Source organism: Centruroides vittatus, unplaced genomic scaffold (assembly GCF_030686945.1).
Source record: "Centruroides vittatus isolate TY-2023 unplaced genomic scaffold, ASM3068694v2 contig_3155, whole genome shotgun sequence".
Lineage (NCBI taxonomy): Eukaryota > Metazoa > Arthropoda > Arachnida > Scorpiones > Buthidae > Centruroides > Centruroides vittatus.
In genome coordinates this window covers 79,062-91,813 of record NW_027122031.1, presented here as the reverse complement: position 1 = coordinate 91,813, position 12,752 = coordinate 79,062, and the positions used below count along the sequence as shown (strand labels likewise).

The 12,752-nt window shown below is 31.3% G+C and overlaps 1 protein-coding gene across 1 annotated transcript in view; it reads right to left on the bottom strand.

Moving 5' to 3' along the window:
• Dhc98D (Dynein heavy chain at 89D) overlaps positions 1-12,752 on the bottom strand; it is a gene marked incomplete at its 3' end in the record, with an annotated part of 149,794 nt that overhangs the window by 58,698 nt on the left and 78,344 nt on the right. The window contains exons 24-28 of the mRNA XM_067268098.1: positions 11,304-11,435; positions 10,896-11,113; positions 4,262-4,483; positions 2,101-2,248; positions 1,687-1,822 (exon numbers count right to left, since the gene is read on the bottom strand). Coding sequence (XP_067124199.1) covers positions 1,687-1,822; positions 2,101-2,248; positions 4,262-4,483; positions 10,896-11,113; positions 11,304-11,435 — 856 coding nt within the window. The remainder of the gene's footprint in view (positions 1-1,686; positions 1,823-2,100; positions 2,249-4,261; positions 4,484-10,895; positions 11,114-11,303; positions 11,436-12,752) is intronic.

The window sequence follows — 12,752 nt, the reverse complement described above, 5'->3', positions numbered from 1 at the left end:
CGTGATCACCTCTTCTTGTCACATATTATCGTTTGCTTGTGTCTGCACAGTCTCATCCTTATAGTCAACATTGGATTCAGCACCATCATAATGTAAGATGCTGACCCTTAGGGGATCAGTTAATCCTGCATAAGGAAAAGCCCAGAGACTGATTGTAAGTGGGTGGTGCAAAGATGACACATGTCCTTACAACAAAACTGTTTATTTTAACGTAAAACAACTTAGATAGTATTAAAATACAGTTTGTTCCAGAAAAACAGGTGTTGAGGGAGTTTCTGGACATCAAACATAGTGCAGTGATGCATTGTTCAAAGTAGCCCCGGGGCACTAGCGGTAGAACAGATGGGGAGATTCCGATGGTTAATGTAGAAGGATGAACTGAATTCTTGTCACTTTTGAACACACACTTGGCTGGAGAACTGTCCTCAGACCTTGAGATTCAGAGTTTTTATAGGATTTCCTCTCGAATCTCACCGTTTTGATTGGTTCTGGGTCCCTTTTCCCTCTCCCTGATTGGTCATTCTCCTGTCACCAGGCGAAAACCAAGACCGATTTGGGTTGCGGAAAAAGTCCGTTTCATGGCATCCGTCCAATACCTTTTTGTCAACTCTGACCAGAGTTTGTTGATAAAACCATAAGCTGTGCACATAATTTAGCCTGTTGTTTCTATTTCTTTCAATTTTTAGATTTTAATGATTGCACGTGATGTTTTTCTAATCATCAAACCTTTCCCCTTTTTTGACATTTTAACGTAGATCAATTGTTTATGAGTGCCCATGTCAGAGTTCTATCTTCTCCCACAGACATTCCACCTGATCCATTACATCATTCATCTTCGTGTTTATTTTAACAACTACAGTTTTTTTTTCCTCTCCTCTCCCTTACATAACTAACATTACCTTTAGTCCGACTTGACAATAGCATTTTAGCTTTTAACATTAAAAATTAAATTTTAGTTTTGACTCATTATGAAACATCACAATAACATATACTCCCACTGTTCGTTTTGGTCTGCCATCATCCATAGAGACATTACATTACATGTATCCAGACTTTTGAGACATCCTGTATAAAAAATTCAATTTGATTTGAAGCCACTTTTCATTGCATATTCAGCTAGGTTCTTTGGCTAAATTATAAATCATATCTGTAATACTTGAAATTCACATATTAATATATTTCTAATTTCTCTAATTTGTCTAAGCTTCTAGTCCTTCTATGTTCTATTGAAAGTTTGAGTGTCGTCATTTAATTTAATGTAACTTTAAAAAAGAACTTATCATTTATGGTATCATTTATTAAATGTAATAAAAACTACAAAAACATACAATATCATTACAAGCTTATACTGTACAAGCTTGTATGTACTAAAAGCTTGTAATGATATTGCATATTTTTATAATTTTTATGTTTAATAAACAGTAAACATTTACAAAAGATACCATGTATGATACATCCTTATTAAAGTTACATTAAATATAATGATGATACAAAAACTTTCAACTAACATATTAATTTATTTTAATTCATATTAATTATATTTTCAAATTATTAAGTGTTTATCATTTCAAAATCCAAAATATTCATTCAAAACAATTCATAATTATTTTTATATATCTATATAATAAATATTTAATTGAATTTTACATTAACAATTACTAATTTATATAATTAATTTTTAATTACATTTTATATTTGTTTCTAATAAACTGAATAAAATGGGATCAGTATACTCATCTACATTATGAAATAATGTAGGATGTCCATGATGAAGCGCTAATTCTAATTGTTGAAAACAATTTGAATCTTTGAGGGTTAAGATCTAAAAATAAAAATTATATACCAAATAAATTAAATATACAATATTAATATCTTAATTACAAAATATCTTTCAAATATTTTAATTTTTTATATTATTTTAAAAAAATGTAATCTAAATTTTAACAAAACCAAAATAACTATTGATTTATAATTAAAAACATTAAATTATTATTTCCTTCCTATCTTAATATTAAAAAGGTGATGATGAAAAATCATTACATAAAAATCTTTAATAACTTCCAAAGAATAATTAGAAAATAATTCATAAATTTTGCTTACTTTTAAATTATTGTTTTCTTCTTTCTTTTTTATCCAATTCAAGGCTTGCCATTGTGGATCAATGCAAACAGGAATATGAAGAGCTGATGTAGTCAGAATGCCATTCTGTATAGAAAATTCATCAGGTGGAAGGCCTTCAGACACCCATCTATATAATATTTAAACAATATATAATGCAATAAATATTTATCATCATCACTATTTCTTATATTTAAAAAATTATTCTAAAATCTGAAATTCAAAATTTTTCAAATTCTTATGCCATGATAATTTTTAAAAATCAATATTTAAGCATATTGCATTCAATAGATATATTGGATTTAAGTTATTAAAAATATTAATTGCAAATCAAATATTGAAAAAATATGATAATACATGCCATACTTTAAAGAATTAAAAGTAAAATATTTTAGAATATTTATTTCATATTAATTCTTCAGTGGAAGTGGCATCACAAACAGGTTGTATGTTGTAAATCTTGCTACTAGTCAAACAATTATTATTTTGTCCTTTTTTGTTAGCACACCAATGCACAGGAAGAGTTGACATGCTTATGTTTTTGAAGGTACAAAGTTGGACAGAGTGGTGTATAACCACTGGTTTAGCTTTGAAATCCCCAGCACTATTACCAAAGAACAGTAGAGACCCAATATTTAGCTGGTCTAAAGCCTGGCATCTTAGCCTCCTCTTTAGCTACATAACTTTTGTCATGCATATGTTTCCAATAAAGGGCTGCCTCATCTGCATTAAAACTTGGCATAGTAAATATCCACCCTCACGCACCAATTTATGAAATTCTTCAGGGTAAAGATGAGCAGCCTCGGTATCTGCTGAAACTGCTTCACCTGAAACAACTTTGCTTCCTAAATTATAGTTAATAAATTTCTGAACCCATCCACAGCTACTTTGAAAAACATATTTGTCCTTATCATCAACATCACTGTGCACAACTAAGCTCATATATATATTGCCTTAGCATGACTTTGACATCTTGTTGACACAGGAAGCTTCTTTTTGTAACAGTCTTGCATCCACAAATACACACCCTTTTCCATGGGTTGAATGAACTCATCTTTATGTAACCTAGTAATATGACTAACTGATCTGGGTGAAGCTTCAGTGAAAGCTGTCATCACTTCTTCATGCACTTTGTAAATAGAATGAATGATTGATTCATTTGTACTATAGTGATTATAGCTTTGGTGGCTGTGGGCTGTGATAGCCCACCCCACCAAAGCTTCCGCCATCACATATTTTCTTTATCATATCTATCTTTTCTTGTAGAGAATACACCCATCTGCGATGTTTGTTAAGATCAGGAACCTTCATATTTTTCTTGTTCATTGGTGTCATGTTGAAGGGTTTGAAAATACAGTATGTATCATTATGTATAAAAAATCTAAAAGCCTTGCAGCACAGTAATATAAACATAAATGATAGCCAGTGCATTACTGGGAAGCTGAGCATAATGGGTGCTTGCTATGCTGCCATCACTGTTACTATCACAACTGTTTTCCGACCCATGATAACACTGATCAGCAATAAATGATGCCACAATAAACAAGGATAGATGTATTAATAAAAGTCCGAATTCACTATCTGACTAGAGAAACAAATTTCTAGTACATAATCCTCTTATAGTAAAAGAATGATCAACATGCTCTTTGTTGCACTCCTGACTTACCTTGTCTTCTTGGAGATTATTGTCTCACCAATGGCTTAGTTGCCATAAGCTTCCCAAAGCATTTCAAATGGCAAAATTCCAAAATTTAATATTTGCTCTTTGCTCAATTTTCAAGTTCATTCTCAAATTGCAAGGCAACACTAACACAATATTGTAAAATTGCATGTAGTAAGTGTTCGATTTTTAAAAACTCATCACTTGGCAGACTGTTGCTCAAATGCTTAAGGCAGTGATCCTTGATAGCAAAAGGACTATATTTTCTTTTTGATTACACCACATATGCTTTTAACTTATTAAATAAAATAATTGACTATTCCATAGATTAAGTAATTTCTCAAAATGATGCAAGTCAGCAAAGAATCAAATAATATATTATATTTTTTTATAAGGATACAATGAATAAAAATACATATAATTTCATTTAATACTATATTTAATAATGTTACAATAATTATTAGTTAAAAATTAACAAAGTACCTGCTTATGATAAATTCATCAACAAATAGTTCTTCTATTTTAAAATGTTCTTTAAGTTTTATGTTGCTTATCAATATATTATTTTTCCAATCTTCATAGATCATAATCTGACGAAATTCCAAAGTAAAGGGACCACAATAAATTAAAAATGCTGAGAATAGTATACATTCACCTATCAAAATTTCATTTTTCATTTCTAATTCTTCAAGTTCTTTTTTCCATCTACAAAAAAAAAAAAAAAAAAAAAAAAATATGCAAATTCATATCAAATTTTAATTAATATAATACAATTATTTCAATTATTTATAATTCATTTTATTTAAACAAAATCATCAAAAACATACAAAACATATCTGACATACAATGCTATATCCTCATGAAATTTAGGTAATTTGGCATTCTCATGCTTTCTGACCACTAGTTCAATCAGAGTACCTGATATTGGGCTACCTGTAGGTACACCCCTCGTTTGAAGGGAGGTGACATCTTCGTATTCGAGAAGGAAAGTACACCATCAAAAGACATACAGAATGTATAAAACATATATACAGACTAAGCAAAAACAATTCAATTCTACTGGAAATAACTACAAAGACTGAACAATCTGATAATGGAAAATTTTTCTGTTGTGTGAGTTAAAATAATAAACTCAATACTTGACATACCAGCAATTTTGACACATTCAGTTTCTACTCCTTTGATTAAAGCATTGTTTCCCAATCTGTGTGCCCCAACACATAAGGTGAGAAGGATAGTGTGTATAATCTAAATATAGAAAGAAGCTTGTTTTCATGAAAAAATATTAAAATGTGGTATGTAAAAAATTTTCTGTTTAGTTTGAAGATTCTATCCTTTCTTATTCTATAGCTCTTCTACCTTTTTTGTTTCCGCCAGATGTATGAAAGAGGTAGCTCATGGACTGAGTCTGAAGTGGAAGTTCTTATCTGCATATTAAAGGAAAGAAGCAAAAAACAAGATCAGAAAGAAATATGTGCAGAAGAGTTAAAATTTTGTGTATGCCAACAACAGACTTGAACTAGCCTAGAAATCCAGTATCATCAAATGTATATCAATGCAAAAATAGTCAGAAAAATATGAACAAAATGGAAAAAGATCTCATCATCCAAATTACATAAGTGTGTCTACTAAAATATATAACCCAGTATAATGCTCAAAACTACTTTATTTTCTCAAAGATCAATTTCTGCTCTACTTTTTTTAATTTTATCTATCCTATAAATTCATCTCTTCCTTTCTTTAGTACGTAAGGCAGTTTTAATTGGTTAGTAAAAACTGTAATATTGAATTTGGTGAACCATAAAATATAAGACTATTAAAACATTCAAAATTAGTATTTGTGTAACCACATATAAATTCCTATTCCACAAAACACATGGTATGCATAGTTATCACTAACATCCGGATTTTTGGGTGCCACACCTACTCGATTTTTGAAAGGGGCAGAATGTAAAAAGACTAACTAAGTTGGTTTTAGTGCAGTAGGCCCACTCAATGCCAAATTGTTTAGCACCCATATTGCAAACCTGCCCCCAAAACAGTGACTAGCACCCAAACTATATATTTTGCACCCAGCTCCCCCTTTTTTACATTTTCAAAGAATATGTTGACAATTATCCCTTTTCTTTGGTGGTTTTTATTCATTCACTTGAGGGAAAAAAACAAATTCCTTAAACCAGACTATGTATGCAGAGGAAAAACTACGATAATTAGCTTTCTCTCTTCTTTTGCTGAGAGTGTAGAAGTCATGATGTAATACGCGTAATAACATGACAAAGCAATCATGAACAAATAACTTTATTAGCTGAACCTTTTAACATAGAACAGAATGCCTGTCACAGAGACGATAATACATAGATATATATATAAACAATGTCTCCCCTCTCGTTCAGACTACCGCGAAAATGATAATTACATACAATCCTGATTTGAAGCTAAAATAATTATAACTAATCTTAAACTAACGATATTACTATTAGAAAGAAGAGTGAAAGATATAAGGAAGGATCAACTGGTAGTTAAACTGTGGGACCTGAGCTGGGTGGCTGATAGAGGCGAATGCACAATCTGTTAGCATCCAGGTTACTATAAGTCTATCATTTAAAAAACTACACTGAAGCAGCATGATGGATTTCTCCGGAAAGGATATCTCACTTATTTCTGGTTTCTGTTCCCACCTTGTCGATTTTGGCTTTCTCTAACTTTTGCTCTCGGTCTCATGTACAGGCCTCCGATCACCTCGCTTGACCTTCCTGCTTGGTGGCAAATCCAAAAGTGACCTTTCTTCTTACCTTTGTCTCTCCAATGGTCCCTTCGGGCAGGATCCCGTCATGTTCCTTTTGTCAAAACCACCAATCAGAACCAACAGAAAGTCCCGTTCCTGTCAGGTGACGAGAAAAGGTTAAAAGTGAAGGAAGATGAATTAGGAAAGAAATAGGAGTTCTAATACTATATACTGTAGTTACACACACACAAAAAAAAATGGCGGACAGCCACAAGAGAAAAGGGGGTAAAGCGGAATTTTCTGGACTAAACAACCCTAAGCCTTAGGTTGTTTAGTCCAGAAAATTCCACTTTATCCTCTTTATTCTTTTTTTTATTTTTTATTTGTGTGTAACTACGGTATATAGTATTAGAACTCCATTTGCGATTATGTGATTTCTGTTGATGTGAAACTCCAAGAAATGAAAACAGGCGACACACAAGTTTGGAAAAGCATAGAGAAGGCAAACAAAAAAGGAGGAATTTCGAGCATATATTTATAGAGTCACCTGGACGTTGTTGGAGACAATCCTATAATGTTTATACTGAAAAAAACAACGGATTCCACAAAATGGTATGTGTTAAACATTCTTGTTGCACCACTAACCAGGTGCTATGTACAACAAAGTTGTTCAAAATGTATCAACTTGAAAATACAAACTCAACTCTAATATTTGATCATCTGTTGGGGGTCTTGGATAAACAGTGTGGTATTCTACTGCAAGAAATTTGAGAAAATTAATGTGTTTATCAATGAACTTCCTCCTGGTGATTCTGCGGCCGTCAACAGTGTCGAGAAACTGGTCACTGATCCAGTAGTGACCACAGAGCTGTACTCCGTGCATTCATACAAGTTATTGGTGGATAAAATCAACGAGCTGAAAAGACATGGAACTGAAATGTGGGATCAGTGGAATGTTGTAAGTCAGGCGCTTGATGTACTGGACGGTTTTGCCCTGGACAAAGTCAAATCTAGTTTATCAAACAATCCCAATTTGAAAAATATTCTGGATTGCACTGAACTAGAATTCTGAGTAAAACTAAAACATGTCCCCTTAGTCTTGGTCAACATAAAAAAATCTTTTTCCTTATATAAAGACATTCTATCCTCCAAACGAGAAAACTTCACTTTTAAGAACATTGAAATGGTTACTGTTGTAAATTACAATGCTCATCTTTATGACTAAATTGCAATAAACAATTATGTAATTTGTAAATATAGTACATCTTGTTGGTTTTTGTCTTAATAATACAGTATTTAAAAGCACCCAAACTGGCACCCAAAACAGTGAAAAAAAGCACCCAATCCATTCTAAAACTGCACCCAAAAATCTGGACCTTAGTTATCACACAATTATTAAAACCACAAAAAATGTTAACACTTATTTCTTTTACTCTGCTGGATATTAGGTTTTTAGTGGTTACACACAATAATGTGAGAGCCTGGACTAAATAGAAATTATTTCAAAAGGATAACACTTATGTTTTATATAAAAATTTTAAATTATAAACTCTTCCCAACCAAAAACATCTTTTTTTATTTTTTTCTTTCAACATTAAATAAATGTTGGAGGGTAGACTACACCTTTCCCTGGATTCATTTCCTTTTAAGAGTGACACATCTATGAGTTCACCCAGAACCAAACAGCACAAATTTGCACACTGGGCATAGACTTTGATATTACCAAAAATGGGCACAGAACTCCAGGGGGAAACCCCAAAATAAAAAAGAAAAATTGGTAATGACAAGAAAGTTTGTTACCTGCCTCATCGGAAACAAAAAGGATTCCACTATGCTCCGCCATTGTCCAGTTCTGCACCACTGATAGCCAGCAAGGATTGCCTATTACCTGACCTAGTGCCTAACCTACTAAATCCAGAAGGACCAACAAATATCTACCTATCATCAACCTGTTAGTGCCTAACTTCCCTACTACCAGACTGTTCCTCATCAAACTACCTAAACTACTCAATGAACTATCTTACCCATTCACGCCAAGTGTAAACTCATCAAGAATTTAACCATTCAATGAATCCAGATATTTATCAGCTCGTGGTTAATTATAACTCTCTCTCTCAGTTTAAGAACTGCTTAAGAACGTAATGATATGCTATTTTAAACTTTGAACTACTATATAAAAATTTTAATCCTACATGTAAATATGTGTAAATATCTATATGTAAATGAATAAATATTTGTTTAGTTAAATCTGTAGTTGAGTGCATTTCTTTTGGGTATGCTGTCTCTCGGACCTCCTTCATCCAACCACCTACAAATGTGATTACTTACATGTGAAACCAACATATCGACCATCACGATTTCTGTGTCAGTCCTGATATGGCATCTTGATGTGGTCTGACCCTGTGGTCACAATTGTGTGATTGAAAATATGTTTATGGGTATGTACAACAAAGCTTTCAGGAGGGTCCAGAAAATATAGCCTCCATGAGAATCTGGGGAAAAGATCATTTGGTGCAGAACTGCTGCACAAAGCTGACTTGACAGAGTTATAAAAGTTATTAGTAATTAAAATTTATACCTAATGGTCATACTTCATGGTGAATCAGCTTCAGATAGATAGAGGTGAAAATTGGCCAAAATGCAGATAATAGCGGTGATCAATTACTGCCCAATAATGGTCCAAATTTTTCAAAAATTGAGATTATTTACTTATTATTTATTTACTTATTTATTTAAGTATCACTGTTTTTGCATAAAATCACAAAGTAGAAAATGTCATTACTGAAAATAATATAGCACACAAAATGATTTATATTAAAAAACTTTTTGACACAAAATTCAAATGGAAAAAAGTAAAAAAAGTTTTCAAAAAATGATTTTACCTGTTTAAAACAAGATGACAATAATCCGTTATAACCCAGCTCCTATTTTCAATTAATATAAACACCTTAACACTAGGGTAGTTAAATCACTTTACTAAATGCTTTTTGGGTTCTATTTATGAGCCCTCGTCAGGTAAATAGTGTTCAAATTTGAAACAACTTGGAATAACTAAGAAGAATTTAAAAACCAAAGTTAAAGAATACCAATATGATGTAAGGAAAAGGAAAGAAAACATGGCCGGCCTTGGCAGCAATCTCAAACATGCAAGAAAGTTCAATACTTCGGGAGAAATCTAAAATCATTAATGAAGTGTAATAGCCCTCTACAGTCATGAATAACGAAATACATTGAGTTTTAAACACAAACAGAAATGAATGCATTAACACCAGAGACATAGAGCAATTTCCAACAAAATGGAGATATGCCATTAAAAAGGGACTTGGGACAAGTAAAAATGCATCATGGGCATTAATTAATACTTAGCAATTGTCAATCTTAAATATTAACTAGTTAGGTTATTGTATTAATTTATTATTATTATAGTAATTTAGGATTTTAATTTAATGTTAAAAATTTTTACAAAAAAATTTGTTAACTATAATCTTGATGTTAATTCCATTTTGAATTTGTAAAAAACTGTTCAATGTTAAGTTGCTCTGAATTTGAACACCATTTATCTGATAAGGGCTCATAAATAAAACTGAAAAATGTTTAGTAAAGTAATTAAACTACCCCAATGTTAAGATGACAATTTCAAATATTTTAAGGAATATTTATATTATTCTATATTACGCCATAAAAAGTTGTCAATTTCATCTGTCAAATGCAACATAGTTAAAAAAAAAATAAAATCTAAAAACAATCAATAAAAATTGTGATCACTTGATAACATCTAGCCAACACAGTAACAAGAATGAATATTTTACTTCTGTGTTTTAGGGTAGTTTTTCATTGGTCTCATAGCAGTGTGAGGTTATCAGTGCAAAAAAATTATTAATTTTATAAATGTTCCACTTTTGGACCAATTTCCATCCCATTATTTCTAGGACCAATTCACCATATTTATCCTGATAAGGCTTTTGTTCTCAAGTTGAGAATCTTAACAATTTACTAAATATTTTGATGAGTGAATATGATTGGATCATAAGTAACATATGCAGGTGGCCATTTTTAACACACAACAAATTAACACGCCTGGAGCATCAAATCTCTTAAGCCCTGGTATTTAGAGAAATGCTGTCCTATTTTGACAGAAAATGTGCTTGCAGTAAGTATTACAAGTTAAAACAGAAATAAATAAATGTTTACCTGTGATAGTCATGAATATATATATATATATATATACAGTTAAATTTAGTTTGTAATAAAAAAAAGAGCTAATTTTATACTTTTTATATGCTACTTGCCTTTGAAAAAGATCTGGAATACCATTCTGGCATTCAAAAAAATTCCAGATAGCTCTAGCATAACTACACCAGTGTTAACATAAGTAACAACTTATTATCTTACCTTTCTTCTTCAGAACCAAGACCAGTAATTAATTGACCTGCTGATTTTAAACATTCTACCATAGTAGTAGTTTCAGATTGTAAATTATATTTTTGAGAAACAGCATCATCAAATTTTTTATTTGAGTCTTTTAATTCTTCTTCTAATAATTTTATTTCCTTCCTTAATTTACATAAATTATCTGTTGCATAATTGTAATCTTCTTCTAATTGATTAACCTGTATATTAAAATTACAGAACTCAACATTAATTTTTATTGAATATCTATTACTACATTCTATTCATTTTGACTATTTATTTGTTTTTCTTCAGAAAATAAATGGTCAAAATCAATCAGAAAGTTTATGGCAATATCAATATGATAAAATAATTTTTTTAAATAATTGTAAATTATTTAATTTTTTATACCTTGTTCTTTTTTGGTTTTATTTCTTTAAATATAGCATAATAAGCCATCAAAGCTAGAATATAATCGAACAATTTACTTCCAGCTTTGCTGATTTGTTTTATTTGTTCAGTATTAATTCCAGGTTCAAGAGACTGAAATGAAATCATCTTTATTAAAAAATTCCACATTGCATATGATGATTTTATTTAACAAAAATTTATTTAAATTAACATTAAAATGAATAAAAAATCTAAATATTATCTGTTTAATGTGAACTTATGCAATACATCTAGATATTTATAAAAATTTATTGTTAAAAATCAAGTTACATATACATCCTGTGATTAAAATGTTGTTTTAAAATAGCAATAAATAAAGTATAAATGATTTTAGAACTATATATTTATACCATTTAATAAACTATTACCATAATTTTCTACATATTATTTTCAGCAGTGTATGCCCTGCAAAATATTGCTAAAATGAAAATAAAAATCTCATGTAACATACAAGGTGGTCTGTTCAAAAAAATACCAAACTTTTGTCTTACTGTGCAAACTACTTCACTGATCAAGCTTCCGGCAAGTAGTGCCACCTAGTGGCAAACTTCAATAACACAACACCACTTGGTGCATCATACTACCCTGATCTGTTGGCAATCTAGAGCTGTCAAAGTGAACATGTGTAGTCACTACTCTGCAAAGTGAAGATGAAAAACTTTAAGGAGCAATATGTTTATGTGAAATTTTCCTTTAAGATTGGCAAAACTTTTACAAAAACATGCACTTTGCTTCTGCAGGCCTATGAGGAGAACTGTATGAGCCATTTGCAGTGTCATGAGAGGTTTAAGCATTTTAAATCGAGCAGAACATCAATTGAGGAAGATTCAAGATCAAGAAGACCTTCAACATCAACAAATGATGAAAACATTGATGCTGTTTGTTCTGTAATTTGTGAAAATCATTTGACTGTGTGAAAGGTTTCTGAGGAAGTCAGCATCAGCATCGTCTCATGCCATGAAATTTTGACCAAAAGACTTGGCATGCATTGCATCTCTGCAAAACTCATGCAACATCTGTCGATCAACAACTAGAAACAGAACCATGTCATGATCAGACAAGAGCTATTTCATCGTGCCAATACTGACAAACATTTCATGAAAACCATTATAACAGATGAAACTTGGATTTATGGCTATGATTTAGAAACCAAGATGCAATCATCACAATGGGTTGGGAAAATGTAGCTCTGACTGAAAAAAGTATACATGAGTTGGTCAAACTTGAAGTCAATGCTAACTGTTTATTTTTGATTATTGAGGAATAATTCATGATGGAATTCTGCTGTTAACAAGGAATTTTAAGTTTTAAGGCATTTGAGGGAAGATGTATACCGGAAAAAACCTGAGCTGTAGGAAAACAAGAGCTGGGTGTTGTCTCATGACAACATGCCATGTCACATGTCTCTGC